This window comes from Oenanthe melanoleuca, chromosome 1 (assembly GCF_029582105.1).
Source record: "Oenanthe melanoleuca isolate GR-GAL-2019-014 chromosome 1, OMel1.0, whole genome shotgun sequence".
Lineage (NCBI taxonomy): Eukaryota > Metazoa > Chordata > Aves > Passeriformes > Muscicapidae > Oenanthe > Oenanthe melanoleuca.
In genome coordinates, this window is record NC_079333.1 from 72,956,400 (window position 1) to 72,973,361 (window position 16,962).

General features: G+C 41.2%; 1 protein-coding gene across 1 annotated transcript in view; it reads left to right on the forward strand.

Annotated features, from left to right (window-relative positions):
* Positions 1-624: 624 nt before the first annotated feature.
* Positions 625-16,962, forward strand: part of RAP2A (RAP2A, member of RAS oncogene family) — a 30,145-nt gene continuing 13,807 nt past the window's right edge. The window contains exon 1 of the mRNA XM_056489441.1: positions 625-1,246. Coding sequence (XP_056345416.1) covers positions 933-1,246 — 314 coding nt within the window. The 5' untranslated portion in view covers positions 625-932. The remainder of the gene's footprint in view (positions 1,247-16,962) is intronic.

A 16,962-nucleotide genomic window follows, 5' to 3' on the forward strand; every position in this document is an offset into this window, starting at 1 on the left:
AAGTGCTAAGGAGTCTGTCTCACAGCAGAAAGACAAGCATACAAGTGTGAGCATCTCTCCGGAGCGACACCAGTTCCTGGGAGGAACTGTGAATTCCATCATCTTCATTTTCCATACTGTTTTGATGGAGCACTTTTCCCAAACGGTACCACCACCTTTTCTGGCCTCTCTCTCTATCAGAAGGGGACGCGAAGGCCCAGCCCAGAGCGCAGTGCGTCCGGAGGGATCCAAGGCGCGGTGTGACGAGCCCCAGAGGTTACAGCCCGCGGCGGGCCCCGCCGGGCCGAGCCCCGCGCTGGGAGCTGGGAGCTGGGAGCGGCCCGCGCCGCCGCCGGCCGGAGCCCCTCCCGCCGCGGGAAGCGGAACCGCGGCCGCCCGGCCTCCCATTGGCTGCTCCCGCCCCGTGACCGCGCCGGGCCCGGCCCGCCCGCAGCGGCGCGGCAGCGGGGCCGGGGCACGCTGTGCCTGCGGGGCGGGCGGCACGGCGGGGGACAGCAGCTGCAGCATTAGCGACAGCGCCTTTAGCGACAGCGGCAGCGCCGCCGCCCGCCGGCATCACGTGCGGCCGCCGCGCCCGGCGGCAGGAAGGGGGGCGCGCCACGTGACGGGGCGGTGCCCGCCGCCCTCCTCCTCCTCCTCCTCCTCCCGCTCTTTCTTCCCCCGTCCCGCCCCGCTGGCTGTTGCCGTGGCGACACGGGAAGGAGGAGGCGGGGCCGCCGCCCCACCCCGGCCGCGCCGCAGCCCGTGAGCGCGGCCCCGCCGCCGGCAGCGCCGCCCAGGAGCCGCCGCGGCGGCCCGGAGCATCCGCCGGGCGGGGAGCGGAGCGGAGGCGGCTGCGGCGGCGGGCGCAGGGCGGGGCGGCCGATGGCGGGGGGGTGAGGAGGGGCCGTCGGCAGGTGCGGGTCGGGCGGGCGGTCCGCGCTGGCGGGAGGATGCGCGAGTACAAGGTGGTGGTGCTGGGCTCGGGCGGGGTGGGGAAGTCGGCGCTCACGGTACAGTTCGTGACCGGCACCTTCATCGAGAAGTACGACCCCACCATCGAGGACTTCTACCGCAAGGAGATCGAGGTGGACGCCTCCCCCTCCGTCCTGGAGATCCTGGACACGGCCGGCACCGAGCAGTTCGCCTCCATGCGGGACCTCTACATCAAGAACGGGCAGGGCTTCATCCTCGTCTACAGCCTGGTCAACCAGCAGAGCTTCCAGGACATCCGACCCATGCGCGACCAGATCATCCGCGTCAAGAGGTGACTTGCCCGGCGGCCGCTCCTCGGGCGGCCGCGCCCGCCGCCCACCTGCGGCCCGGCCCGCCCCGCCGGGGCCTGCGGGCCTCCCGCCCCCCTCCGCGCCCTCCTCCCCCGCCCCGGTGCCCGCATCCCCGGCCCGGGGCTGCCCGCGCCCGCTCAGGTGCCTGCCCCGCCGCTCCCTTCCCTCCCCCGGGCGGCAGGGCATTCCCGCACCCGCCGCCCCCTCGGGAGCCGCGCCCGCAGCCCCGGGCTCCCCGCGGGCGGCGGAGCGGGGGCAGGGCCGGGGCTCGCTGCTTTCCGCCGCTCGCCCTCCGCCCGCCGCGTGTGCGGAGTTTGGGGTGCTCCCGGGTGGAATTCGGGGCGGAATCTGGCCGGAGGCTGGAGCCGTGGGGGCGGAAAAGCAGGTCCCCCAGTGGTGTATCGGGTCAGGCAGCACTTTCTTGGTGGACGTGCTGTGGCCGATGTGCAGGGGAAGCAGCATCTGGATGCTTTCGTGCGGCAGACGAGAGGTCTGCCTGTTTAGATATCTGCATAGGTATTTCCATGAACTTCCCACTCCTAAAAGTGCAGGGCGCCAGCCTGTTTCTCGGAGGGAGTGACAGCTGTGAGTGTTAGGCCTCATGTGTGCTGGTGTTTCTCTTAAATTTCCCACGGTCTGGTTGCCAGCCGCTCTGTCAGGAGCGAGCCCGCGGTGCTGAAGCACCGGTGCCCAGTGCCGGTTTGTTTTTGTAATCGCTGCGTTGTTTAGATGTGCATCCATCAGCCAGATGTCGGCGGCTGAAATGCAGCCAGTCGCGCTAAAATAAGGGTAGATGCACCATTTGAAATCATAGCAACCGCTTGAACCGGAGCGTAGATGAGAAAATGCCGCTGGCCGGATCGTCGCAGACAGAGGTCTGTGCTGCCCGTGCCGAGAGGCTGTAATTATATGGCAGAACTGGTTGTAGCTTTGCCTTGGACATCTGAAAGGGAAACCCTTGTAAATAACTTCGTTGGACCACATCTGTTGGATTTGCATCTTAATGTAGAGTAGAACATAAAAGGTGATGATAATAGTAATGGCTAATCATATGGTCGGGTATGGTCTGTTCACAGAAACTGCCATTCCAGACCAAGGCCTGGGGAAGATGTATTTTGAAATTGGGGAGGAGGGTGAGTAGGGGAAAGGGGAGGGAGGAGGCAAAGTGCTGCTGTTTTTCAAGACTTGCAACTTTTTCATAGTAGGTGTTTCTTAATGTGTGTCCTGACTTTTTCAGTGGAGGTTTCTAAAGACCAATATAATGGAGTTATTTTGAATTTATTATGAAAAATGCATTTCAGTATCCTTCCATCTTTATAATTTGCACATAACTTGCAGAAGAACATTTTTTCTTTAAGTAGTTCAGTAGACTTTATTCATTAATAAAAGCTTTTGGTTTTCTTGTATTGAATCATCACTATAAATTAATTTAGCTTTTGGATTTATATCTGTGGCTTTTGCAGCTTGCTTTGTACCTTGTGCTGAAGTATCTGCATTCAGACCCCAGCTGATGAGCTGTAGATAGGTGAAGCAGAATAGAAAGCAACTTGTACTTCCATAGTTACATTGACTCAGCACTGCTGAGAGTGGGTCTAAATGCTGCTCTCATTTTTCATCTGCCAGCTCTTGTACTGCAAGGCTTCGGCTTTTGGTTAGATATTTTGTGAGACATATGAGCAACATTGTAATCCTAAATTTCATTTATGCAGAGTAATCTAAAGGCAGCTGAAATCCTGAAAATTTTAGCAAGCCCAGATAATTTTAATGGAGTTGTAGTTGAAAGGAATATGATGCATTAAAAGGATGTAGCTTCAGCAAGGGTACCAGATTTTTACTTGTTAACTTGCCTGATTTACATTTGTGGGTTGTGGTGGGGGTGTTATGTTTTGGAACTTAGGTTCGCAGGCAGTGTAAGACCTAATGTGCTGTAGACTTAAGTTTGCATCTTTCTTACCAGTTGAACCTGAACAATGCATATTTGCAGATGCAATGTGCATCTGTACAAGGACTTCTAAATTATAATTTATAGTTGCAGAAAGGCATTTAATCCATGTTGAGAAACAAATGATCGTAGTACTATTTTCTTAGGGGTTTTGGATGACAACTATATGCTTATATTGATACAAAACCATATTCTGACAATCTCTGAACTTTCAGGTACAAGAGTACCTGAAAACCAATTGGCCAAGTCTCTAACTATTAGGTATCTATGCATTTTGCATATTGTCCTTGCTATTTTGTTTTATTTTTGGATGAAAGAATGCCTGTGTTATACCATAATTAGAGAGTAATTTTAATTACTCTCCCAAGAAGTGGAAAAGCCAGTTGAAATTCCTTCTTTGGGTTAAGAGATGCACACTTGAGTGTTCTGCTTCCCTGGTCTAACCACCACACACCAGACCAGCTAAGCTAAGCTGAGTCCTTCACACCACCTGATGAAACTGAGTGACCTTAGAGGAATGAATGACATGTTCATGAATGAGAGAGGAAACAAGTGGACATTCACTTAACTCCGAGGCTTAGTGGTTAGAAGAGATTGAGATCACTCTTGCCCCTCTAGTTTCTGTTCTCTTTAAATGGCTATTTAATATTAGTGCATAAATAGGCTTAGTCTAAAATCCAGCTCTGCCAGCTTGCAGAGAACTCCCCTAATGGCAAAACTATGAAGTTGAGTTTCCTTGTGTAGTGTGTGTAAGCCTTGCATCCTTTTCAGTCATGGTGCACAGCTTTATCAAGAGTGGAGGATGTCTCCATGGCTTTTAAACAGGTAATTTAAATTCTTTCCTGAGAAATGTCTTAAATGTAAACAGTATTCCTCTTTTCAAAGTAAAAAAAAAAAAAGAAAGTTTAGATCTTTGTAACAGAGAGTCCAGGTGCTTTACTTTCAGAAGGGAGAGCTGCCAGTTCTGAGTGGATAGGTGTACCCCAGCAGCTCTGCCTAGACAGAGGATCAGGAGGAGGAAGGGGTTTCAGAAGTGCTTGCTGTACCCTGGGCTGGAGCTTCCTGCAGCATAGAGTGCTGCCAGCATTGGATGAACCATCACAATGGTACAGAATCACAGCTGCCATTCTTCTTCCTCCAGATGCTTCATCTGAAATGCCTTGATACAATCCCAGTTTGGGCACCTTGTACTGGTTTCTGGAGCCTATTTGTGCCAGATAGATCCATTAAGCCTCATTTCTTGATTCTTGCGTATGCTGAAGGTTTGTACTGCTAGGAAGATGGAGTGTACAGAAGGTAACTTTGAACACTACTTACTTTCAGGAAGGATAAAGAGAATCAGCTGCTGCTTTACTGCCTCCTGGTGAAGTAATACACAAAGTTTGTTACCTGTGCATTGGTAGGTGCTGCAGCTCTGGATTTCCTTCTTCCTTGGATTTACAGGCTTGGCAGCAAAGAATTGACTTGTTTATGCTGCAGACAGAGCTTGCCACAGTTTCAGAATGAGCTGTTTTCTGGAGAAACCTTCTATTTGTGAGAGCAGGGCTAAATTGGATGAGTGGGCCCATGCCAACGAAGGTCTGCAGTGAAGGAAGAGCAACCTGTCAAAAGAACAGATTGGAAGTGGTACACCCCAGTTAGATGTCGAGGTTTAGAAGTAATTAGTGAATATGAAGATGAGGTAGTGTAAATTTTATTTTTATTTTTGTGGAAAAAGGAGTTGGGTATCTTCTAACACTTCTCTGTTTTTCTGTTGTGTGATTAGAAAGCTCTCTAAAGAGAAGCTGCTGGTATTTGCCAAATACTGAATTGTAATTTTAATATGACTGCCAATGTTTTTCTGTTACGAAGGTATGTTTAAAATTCGCTGGGTATCAATTCTAGGTGCTTGCCTAGCCTTCAATAGTGTAATTTCTCAGTCAGTTTTACAGGCATTTTTATAATTTTTTTTTTAAGTTGAACCCCATGAAATAGAAAACTATTATTATTTTGTTTCAAGCAGAAGACAAAAGCCTAGAATTAAAAACTAACTCAAAGTTAATCCAGAGTTCTTCTCTTGCAGTAATTTCTCTAGATATCTGACCTGTGCTTTAAGTACAGGACTGTTGCATTCATATTTTAGAGTCTAACAGAGCTTACTTATTTCTCAAAAGTGCTATTTTATTCCAAGTAGTGGAAAAAAACCCTCCTTTTCACTAATGCTTTTTTTTTCTAGAAGAAAAAACCAGAAAATTTATTTTATTTAGATTGGCTAAAAATGCAGATTAAACTATAGAAGTATATTGCTATGAATGTCACAGAAGTATATTGCGAAATGTCACAGAAATGTGTCTGAGTTGATAATGTTCTTTGTAGCTGTGGTTTATGATCAGGATGAAAATCTGCCTCCAAGTATAGGGATTCTGTGTAGTAATTTAAAACATAGAAGAGATGTAATTATTGAAATTTATTAATTGTGAAATCAGCGTCTTCAGTCAATGATAATTGATGTATTTAGTGACTTAATGGTGATCAAGTCTGGAAAACTGTACTTGAAATTACAAATTGCTCAAAAGTCTAGTTGAAAGTATTGCTTTCCAAATATTATTAAATTGAAGTATGATTTTTATTCAAAGAGCATAAGACCCCTTTAAACAAGATTGAGTTTTTCAGTTTTTTGAAATTCTATGTTTGTTGCATCCTTATTTTCAGAAAGTATTTTTTCTACTTTTAAGAAGTAATTAAGGAACTCTTCATAAACTCTCTTATAAGACCTTCAGTCACAAACATGGCTTCAACCTTTCAGGAACAAACTGAAATGTTTGGTAGAAGTGAAATATGGAAAATCCTGTTTCTTTTGAAGTGTTCTGTATGCAGAGCTTGACAAACGTCTAGGGATTTTCATGGGTGCTAGCTGTGTGGAGATGGCAGAAATAAGCACACACTGAAATCCTTAAGTCTTCTAGCTGGAGTTCTTTTTCTTGAAGTAATCTTAATGCCATGGATTGTTTTGAGTACTCATCCTTAGATAAAAAAAGGCAGAGTAGGTAAAAAGCATGGCCTCCATTCTCCCCTTGACCAAGCTGCCAGCCACTCTTGTGCACCCATCAGATGAAATTTAGGACTTCATTGGAAGAACAGATTAACAGATTCGAAATCTCTAAATCTGTACATACTTAAGTACAATAGAAGAACTCTACTGGTCTCTTTTCCTTTTTATTTTTTCTTATTTAAGGGACACCTATGGATAGCTGCTTGTCAGGTGGAAGTGTCATTGATTGATAAGAACAAAGTGTAAATACTTTAGGCATATGTAGAGATATAAAGGAGTGGTAGACAGAATTCATACCTAATTGACTGTATATAATATCAGAACCTTCAGCTGTCTGGCCATCTCTTGTGTTTTATTGGGGAACTGAAATGTAGGCTGTCCTCTAGAAAGTGTCTGTAATAGAAACTCAGATTTGTGCTCTCATGTTTTTAAAGTAACTGTAGAGGCTAAAAGAAGCATTGTAGAGAGCTGAGATGAATTTGTGTGTGTGAATCTGCCTTTGTTTTAATTTGAAATTAATGAACTAATTCTGTCAGATAAAATTATAGGTTCATACAAGTCATATACAGACAATCCTCTAAAAAATGTCTCTGACAATGTGCAATTTTAAGCTATAGAAGATTATTTTAAAGTTTGGCTTAGTCTTAAACTCAGACATTTCAAGGTGCTCGTACATCTTCAGAATGTATAACCTTTAATGTTTTCCTGTAGTAACTTCTGAATTTAATTACATATTTGCAGAGTTCTCCTGACTCTCCCCCCCTACACTCTCCCACTCTCACATTCTTGATAATTCTTTGAATTTCTTAGAGTGGAAAATGTGAAAATTGGAGACAATGCTTATAACCAGTGTTCTAAACTGTTGGGATTTTTTTGGCTGTTTCCCTGCTCCCTACCACCCCCGTGGCCTAGTCCAGATAATTTTATAGGTATTCCAAGTTTTACTTATTTTTCTCTGTAAGGTAAAGTGGCATGATAGTTTTCATATATGAACACTGAATATAAATATTTTTTTATCCCCTCCTGCTTTTTAGGTGGTCTTTGGACTTTTATTGAAAAAGCCAGGTAGGCAAGCTCCTTTTGTATGCGTGTTTAGTTTAGATCGTGCTAGTTTAGAGCTTTTTTTTTTTTTTTTTTTTTTTTTTTTTTTAAATGATGCCTGTATTCCTTAGCATCTTCTGGGTTTGGGTCTTAATTGCTGCTGTAGCTTATGTTGTTGTAGAGATGTTTGGGTAATTTTTGGATAGCTACAATTATCAAATAGTAGAACAGTATGTGGCAAGACTCCTTAAATTTGTTTTTGGCTGTGCAATATTGCTTGATTGTGTCTGTGTTGTAAAAATGTCATTTAATGTGTTAAAGACCAAATATAATCATGGCTTTAATTGCTTTCATAACTTAGTTCAGTAATATAGCATTAATGCTTGGGGTTGAATGCTTTTTATCTTGCTCTTCATTAGGCTGTTTTGACACAGGTTTTTGAATATTTGGAAAATTTTATTTTAGAAAATCAATCTCATTAGAATTTCTGGTTTTGCCTTTGAATTTCTGTTTTGCTGAGAGGACAGTAATTCTTTAAATACTGTTTTTTATAGCCAACAGAGTTGGCAACAAGTTTAATATTTTCTTTCAAAATAATTCTTCAGTTGGATAGTGTGTGGATAGAAATAAGTTTCATTCTTTGGTCAAATATGAAGCATTATGGGTAGCATGTTTAGTTAAAGCTCTTATGTTATCAGGCATACTTTTTAGACCAAAATTTTAAAAATAGACATTCTTTGGCTGTTGGTAGTTTTTAAATGAAAATGTGAAATGTCTGGGTGGGTGGATCTCCCAAAAAAAAATAATTATCAAATCCATCTATTAAATTTCTTTTCTCATTTTCATCTTAATAATTGAATGTCAGATTTTTATTTCTTGATCCTAAGAAAAAACCTGGGGTTACTGGTTATTTAATTTCTGGAGCATCCCAAGTGTTGCTCAAACGATTTTTTTTTCCTCCTTGTAAATTGTGTAGGTGGCATGTGATGATAACGTTTTGAGAGAGAATAGGGAAGCAATTGGAACTGCAGTGCTAAATTATCCTGGCACGTAGTGACTTGTATAAAGGTTTATGTGTAAAAATTTTAAGGTAACAAGAGCTGTAGCTATCTGCTTCTGTGGGCTCTTTTACTTATTAGCTTGTCTCTTCTCTTTTTTGGGGAGTTTGGGTTTGTTTTGTTCTGTTCTGTGTTTGTTTTCCAGAGGTTTCCAATACAGGACTACTATTCAGTTTTTGCTGCACTAAGGCAAACACTGTAGTCTAGGTAAAGTTTACATGATGAGTGCAACTTGAACACTTTCTTTGTCAATGGATTGGATGCATTTTGGCAGCTGTGTTATCTTAAATCCTAGTCTAGACAAGAGAATTAAAGGTGTGTTATGAGCACGTTATCCTTTCTCAACATTAATGTCAAGGGACTCGCTCAGTTAGTTGGGTTCTGTGTTCTTCAGAAATGCAACAGTGACAGTGTTTTAGTTCTTGTCTTGGTTTAGCCCTAGACTAGGTGAAGGACAAAAAAGGGAATGTTTTTAGAGTTGATTTGTTTTGAAATACTGCTTGTGTCTTGTAGATAGAGCTTTATCAATTTTAGAAATATTATATTCTACAAAAGTCATGGTAATGAGCAAGACATTAAATCATTTTTAAAATATGAGGATGTAATAGTGTAGGGTGGTGGTCTATGGAAAAATAAAATACGGTTCTTACTTTATAGAATGGTTTGGGGACTCCCATTATTGTTCTGGTTAACAGGTAGCCACCTTAACTAAAGATTAATAGTGTTTGAGATTCCCATGTGAATTTCAACTCAACTACAATTTAATTTGAGCTGGAAATGAATTGAATAGGGCACTGAACTTAAGTTTTCTGAATGTTGTGAAGAAGAGCTTTGATCCTGGATTTCTGATTAATTGCAGGAAAGGATGCTTTCAGGAAATAGCCAAATAGGTCACTGCTAGCCTACATGCATGTCTGCTGAATTATGAGCAAGTTTTCATAGGAGAACATTTGAATTCTTTGCCCTCTCACTCCTAATATATTTTACAGAAAAGAGTATAAGCCAGGACTGATCAGCCAACTTTATCTGATTAGATCTGTTTGCAGTTTCCAGCATTGCTGTAACATCTTTTAAACTGCTGTACAAAAATCTTACTTGAAACATTTTATAAATTAATTGGAATGCTTCTGCGTCTTCAAAAAGCTGTGAACTTTATAAGACCAATATAGAAATGCATACATTCTCTCCTTAAGAATTCCTTTTCTTTTGAAATGTCCTTACTATGATTTTAATTCATAAATTTTAGAAACTCCTTGGTTTTGTTAGAGCTAAACAATGAATACAAAATGTTTGGGGTTCATACCATTTCCCCCAGAGTTTAAAAATGAGCGGGGGAAAAAAATCTGGTGGTTTTGGTTTTCTTTCACCCACCTCTGTATTTAGTGATGCAGAATGCTGAACAAATATTTTAGTTGTGGGGCTTTTTTAGCTTCAGGAATTCAGGTTGGGTTTTTTTTTTTTTTTAATAATTTGGAGGACAGAAGCTGATCATGTTGAACTATTTCTTTTGGAGGATTTTGTCAGATGCCTTTCATACCCCTCTAACCCCACAAGCAAAAAAATGTAACTGGTCTGAGTGTTTTTCAGTCTCCAGTTAAATCCAGGCTCTCCATCTCGGTGCTTAAAGAGGACATCTGCTCTGTTAGTCTCAGATGCAGTTAGATTCTTGGTAGCTGACATGCAGGCCACTCCCTACAATGCCTGGAAGAGAGAAGAATGAGTCACCTTCTGCTGGGTTAAGACTGCTGCAGTCCTCTGTCAAAGTCCAAGTGATAATCTGGAGTGAATTCTCTCATTTCTTCCTTCCATTTGGGTGTGGTGTTAGGTTTGGAGGGAGTGGATGGGTTTGTCAGTGTGGTACCACTTAAATCAGTATGATCTGCTTGGATTCTTTAAAATATGAACTCCTCAGGATGCATGGAGGCTTTGGAGGTAGGAGAGGTTGGTTTTGTTATTGTACCAAATGTGCAGGATGCAAGCAGGCACTCTTGGCATCAATCTTCTGAACATGCAGTGCTCTGGAACAGATGTCTTTTTTAATATATTTTCCCTCAATGCCAACCTTCTCTTCTTATGCATTTCATGTAGAAATAAATGAGACCCAGGCCTTACAGGGAAAAAACCACTAAGCTATTTTGGGTCATTTCCTTAGGAATCTTCTTTGCTCTAAGGTGTATAATACTGTTGCAGCAAAGCACTCAAACTACCAAGTCATATATGCAGAATCTTTTCTCCTGAGAAACAGATTTGGCTACGGGTCAAACACATAAAAAGAATGGGAAAGAAATGGAAATCAATATGGCATCGTGAAGCAACAGCTGACCTTTCCTGAAATATTGTGGTTACCTGGACTAGGGGAGTCTTCTGGTGATCATTGATTATATGGGATATCAATTTTGCATTTTTGTAGTGGCTTCCTAATCTATAGGGAATAAGCAGTCCTGAGCAATCACTTGGGTACCTGTCCTGGCACCTTTCTTTATCTTATACATCTGATCTTTTTCTGTTGTTCCCTTGGGATTTGTGAATTTGCCTTCATGTGCTTGTATTTGCCTTCATAGTGGTACATCTTCAATGAAAAGATGGAAGAGTATTTTCTATACCTCTCTTGCAGTTTGGTGGCTAGAACAGTCTTCTGGGAAAAGCAGATGTGAAACTCCTGTGACTAAAGGAGGTGTGTGGTCTGTCACCTCATTGATCAGGGTTGTAATCACTGTACTACATTAAATGTGAGAAATGGCTTTGACACCACTTGCTTTTATTCCCAGGGCTTTCTGTGGAAGTGATATCTGTTGAGGATTTGTTGAATATCTTACTATTTTTGTGTTAGTAGACTCAGTAAGCAGTGTTTGGTGAATTAGGGCTCTTGAGGGACTTGCCTGCTTGCATAAATCTGCAGAGACCTTAGGTGTGTGATCCTGTTTTGGTTCTAGTATGTGGCTCTAGGCTTTCAGACATATGGTGTTTTTTTGACAAAAAACTTTGGGTAGGTGCAGCTTTTGAAGAAATTTAGTGGGGAGGGAGAAATTTTGTGGAGCAGTCTCTTGGTCATGGGCCTCTAAATGCTTCTGGAGTTCCAGTGTATTTATCTACCTCAGTTTTGCTTTCAGAGCCAGAAATATCAGAATGAGTTAATTTCTCTACCTCCTTTTTCACATCAGTTTCATTCTGGATGTTTTAAGCAGAGAGTTTCTGAATGCTTTTGTATGACTTTTAAGTACAGAATATGGAATAGGCCACAGACTTTATGATCAAATCATCCAGAGCATAGGCTTAACAAGTCTTGTACTTCAGATGCCTTCCTTCTCTAGAAGGAGTTCTATGCACAGTTTATATTATATTGCTGATTATAAAACTTTATTTGGAGTAGAATCTGCTTAGATGTATATCCTTGTACAAATAGTTATCTGAGGGATGATAGACTTTTTCCTAGAAAGAAGCTGAAGAAGATGATATCCAGATAGCCTGTCAAGAGTCTGTAGAGTTTTAATGTTAAGTATCAAACAGGAAGAGACTTGATTAGTTTTGATTAGTCCTTAGGTGTCTTTTCTATCTGTCTCTTAGTTTGCCTCACTTAACATTAGAAGTTGCAGGTGCTCAGCAGTCTCTTTTTGTGCCATCTCTTTCTCTAGTAGTTGGTGTAGGTTGGCTGTGTGAGAGAATCAATAGCCTTGTGCTCCATGGTCCTTGATGTTCTAGAAAATTTAGGCATGATGGAACGTTCCAGAATTTCACTCAATCCAAATATTCCCAAAATTCATTAAACTGGGTGAGAAGCCAGGCTGCCTGCTGGTGTGGTGCATGTGTAGCTATGTTTTGATGGTAATGGGGTTGAAGAGCTCCACTGCCTTTAAAGATAACATAATGGATCAGCTGATAATTTTGCCTGGGCTGCGTGAATGGATAGCCTCACCTTTAGTCTGATACCATACACTATGTAGTTGTTCCATCTGGGATTTTGTAACATCTGTTACTTAACAAAGTATCACTATCTTATTATGTAGTTGCTGCAAATTTCTGTTTTACTATCTAGCGGTTTTTATTCAAACTTCTTGTAACTCTTTTATTTCTAATGCTCTCTTGTAACCAGATTTTGTAGCAACCAAAATCAGATAGTTGCTACCCATCAGACACCTCTGTTAACAACTGTTGGCAAGGAATGCTGTTCCTATTGCCATTCTGAGTTCCAGTTTTTACATTGTGGGAATGATCCTACTGCCAGCAGGCCTTTTACCCCAGATTCTGCACTGAACATGTAATTGAAAGACTTGCTTCTCATCTCTGTGAAGGTGGTTTTTAGGAACCATAATGAGCAAATGCAGTCTTTGGACTGATGGACTGGAGCTGCTGTTCCTTTCATCTTTTTGATTGACACTGTTGGTTACACCTGTAATTGCCAAGAGCTCAGCTACTGGGCTGCAGTGGTGGTCTGTAGACAGGACATGTGAACATTTAACAGGAAGCAGGGCTCTTTCTCAAGGGAAGGAAGTGATGGGCACTTGCAGACAATATGAGCCCTCCATCACAAGACTAAACTGTAACAGGCATCTTTAAAGGGCCCTTATCTCTAAAAATTATATCACAAGAAGCTGAAGGTAAACATTATGGTAGCTTGTCAGTGGAAATGTGCTTTATCCAGACTGCTTCATCTTAGGTACTTTAGTAATTCTTTTAATAAATCCATGCAATTCAGGTTTTACCTACCAAAGTTTACAGTGTAACTCTGTTGGGAAAAGGAAAACAAAATACACAGAAAGCTACCATCAGAGTACTTGAACTTAAAATGTCCCAGTTGCTCTGGAACTTAAGGAAGAGGGAGGGAAGGTAATATAAATTGCAGGGCTTACTAATGTGTCCCTAGGCTTGATAAGGACACATTGGAGAAAAAGAAACAGCCCTGTATTTACAAAGTTTTCACATCTGGAAAGAATTGCTGCATTGTAGGCTTTACAGAGGAAAGAAGTATGATTTTTGAAAAAAGGAAAGATTTTTCTTTCTCAAGAACTTTGTCATTCAATATAATTGCTGCAATTTATTGCAGGATATTGCCTTTTCTATTTTTTTTCTCACAAACTATATTTGGTAAAAAATACACACAAAAAAAGAAGAGAAAAGCATCCTTTTTAAAATTAGATAAGTACATGCAAGAAAGTGACCAAATAGCCCAGAGGTGTCTCATAAATTGGTGAATGTTAAATTCTCCTCCAGATGGTTTTTAGTCAGAAATAGTGACTGCCATTGTGGTAGTTTCATCTGCCAGAGAGGGAAATAGTAAGCTCAGCCTTGGATGAAAGCTGAGAAGGCACACCTTGAAAGTCCATCATTACTCTAAAATTAAGTAATTGTATTGCCTTCCTAACTGGGATAATTGGACTGGTAATTGAAGTTTACATTCTTCTCCAAGAGATGATCAAAACGCTTGCTTTGAAAGACTTTCTGTCTGTCAGCAAGAAATGTGGTTAGATTAAAAGGACTGGGAAGAGTCTGGGCTTCACACCTCCACACACACCTTCAGATTAATTGGAATGGCCTTTCTGAATAGGACAAGTTAATGTGGAAAAAATAATTAGTGAACTATTTTCAGGAAATTCTAGTTCCCAATTAGTGATTCAATGAAGAAGGTGTAATGGACACTGGGGTGTGTGTACAGTACCTTAAAACATAATGTCTTTCTTAAAATAAAAACTGTATTTTTCAAATATTTTCTTACTGTTACTTTTGAGGATTAAGTATGCAAATTATCATCCTTTCTGTACCTAAAATGTGAGAAATAGTCATTGGGATAATATTTTGTTTCTTTGAGTAAAATAAAGTATGTGGGGTTTTTTTAAATTAAGTTTGCTCAGAAAGAGACAGTTAAAATGTATGTGTATGTAAAACATACACACAAATATATGCATACATGTACACAAGAGGTTTTCAGTCTTTTAGCTGTTTGGGGTCAGGACTCAAGATAAAAGGAAAAAAATATATTCATTCTATCAGGTTCTGCAGTCATCTTCTGTTTAAAATAATTTAAAATAGGCTTTGTCTAACATGTGAAAAGTCTCTCACCAAATTACTTCTGAACAAGTTTGTTTAAACCAATGTAAAGCCACATTGTATGTCTCATACCTAATTTGAACAATACTCAAATTGGTATCCATGCTGGTATTTTAAACAAGTTTCTTGGGTTGGCCTGGCTTGTTTGTATTTTCCCCCTCTGAAAAGAAAATTCCCTCAGTAAGAGCTGTAGGCACCGGTTTGGTTCTGTTTCCCTCTCTCACACACTCGTGCATGGGTTGCTTTTTTTCCATGCTGCCCATCTCGCTGGGTGACACCGGCCACCGGCAGAACGCCAGCGCGGAGCCGCTCCGGTGCCCAAGGGATGCTCACAGCCAGAGCCCTGGGCTCTGACCCCGCTGCTGCTGGCACAGCTTTGGCACAGCCAAGGTGCCCACGTCCCCAGAGATGCAGTGGCGTGGTGGTGGAGGTGTCCCAGGGCCAGCCTTGCTGGTAGGGTTAACAGGTACAAGATAAAACGGTCTGCAGGGTTCACTGGCTGCCACAGAGCGTCTTCGTGGACAATAAAATGGCTGTCAGACAGGTTAGTAAAACTCTTCTGGGAAAATGGAGCTTTTTATAACCTAGACTAGACCCAAGGAAATTAACATTTATGCAGTAGTTAAAATATAAATAGCTTGACATCTGAGATGATGAGTATATCGGAGTTCCTCATTCTAGCTGGCTTCATTTTGGTAGTTAATCAAGTATTAGATTTGAGATATACATACACACGTCTGTGTACATGAGGAAAATTAAAATGTTTAGCTTTCACTGTTTTACTAGATACCTTGCATTTAATGTCATCTTGTAAACAAGTTCTTACTAAGAAATTTCTGAATATTCAAATGGGTTATATTCACAACACTAATTCAGAATGAAGTAGTCTGTTGTTTTTCTTTAATTGGTACTTGTCTTATTGTATGTAGAAAGAATGAAAAAATATAAGAAAATTATTTCTGAAGTTTATGCTCAAGATAGAAGGGAGGTTATCAGGAAGTTGGTCTCTATCTTTATTCCACTTAGAGGTAGTATGTTAGGAGGCAGTATTTTGTATTTGAAGATGAACCAAAATTTATTTTAATAAGAACAAACAAGTTACAATCAAAAAATCCTGACAATTCTGAAGCTCTTATTTTGGTCTGTTTATCTTTATATATGGAAACAGTTTCACTTAACAGAATGATATACACTTTTTGAATAAAATTTCTGGAGTTGGTGTTGAAGATGGAGGTGACTTCTTAAACCTGTGGAGAATAAAACTTTCTTGGTGTTCTGTTGATTCTAACATTCCAATTGTTTATAGTAGGCATATGGTAATTAGATAAATTGTTCTGTAAGATAAGGGCCACCAGCTTTCTGAAGTCATGGCACAATGGTTTTGCTTACCAAGTTAAAAATAAAATGTTCTGGTAGAAACTTGGCAGGAGTGAAGAGGCTTTCAGAGCATCTGCTCATGATGCTAGTCAAGACCTTGGATTTTGTCTTTGTTGGTAGAGAAGGGTTTGACTCTGGTTGAAAGGACATGAAAGCAGAATACTATTTCTGCAGTAAAAGAGAAAATGATAGCATTTATACTGTTTTGTCCTGAATTGGTTCACTGTATCAGTGTGGCCACTTGCTTAGAGTTTCTGTAAAATAGTCCATCTTCTAAAAAATATCCAGAGTTGTACCCTAATTGTACCATTGTGAGGAAGATCTGTCTCAACAGAGCATTTTTTGCAAAGTTTTTTCTATGTGCATTGTAGGATGCTTTTATTAGCTTGAAGGACATTAAGCTGTATTCTTCTTTAGTTTCTAGGGCAACGAAAGCTCTGCTTTGAACCAGACACACAAGGCTATGCAGTATCATAAAATCTCTGGTATCTACCTGCCTTAGGTTCTACATAGGGACTGATGAGAAAGCAGAAGTTCAGGCCAGGTTGTTTGTCAATTAGCCCTGTTATTTTTGTTTTTCTGAAGTTTTAGTGAGCAGCAGCTAGGTTCATTGTGAACAGTCAAATTCTTTAAAAAGCAAATAAATAAAAGCCTCTGTGGAACTGTGATTTGTATCAGTATGTAATGCTTGATTCTGCAGAGTAGATTGTTATCACAGGTGAATTTTGTGTCCTAGGCTTGCATTTCAGGGGCCAGATCTGAGTAGTGCCAAAAGTCAGGAGCAGAGACTTTTTGGAGTGAAAGGTTCTCACCTAGAGATGGAAGAGAAACTGTTTCTTTCACTGTGGGTCTGACTGGACAGGACAACGTGGTTGTTCCTGAACTCTAATCCTCTGGAAGCAGGTGATGCTGCTAAGAAGGTTTTGAATTAATTGTTAGGCCTATTCTTGAAGATTGTAAAAGTGTAATTTTAATGAGCTAGAGAAAATCCTATTAGAACAAATAAGTTATGCAGTGGAATTTGTATCAGTGATTATAAATTGGTTAAAGTAATATAAGAGTGTGTTGGCTTTGAAGAGTGTACTAATACTTTAGAGAGCTATAGTCCTCTAGCCCTTTTAAAATGCATATGCATTTCACTATTTTTTGCTATTTTTTCTTTATGTATCCACTGAAAATTTCACTTTTTATAAATTAAATAAACAA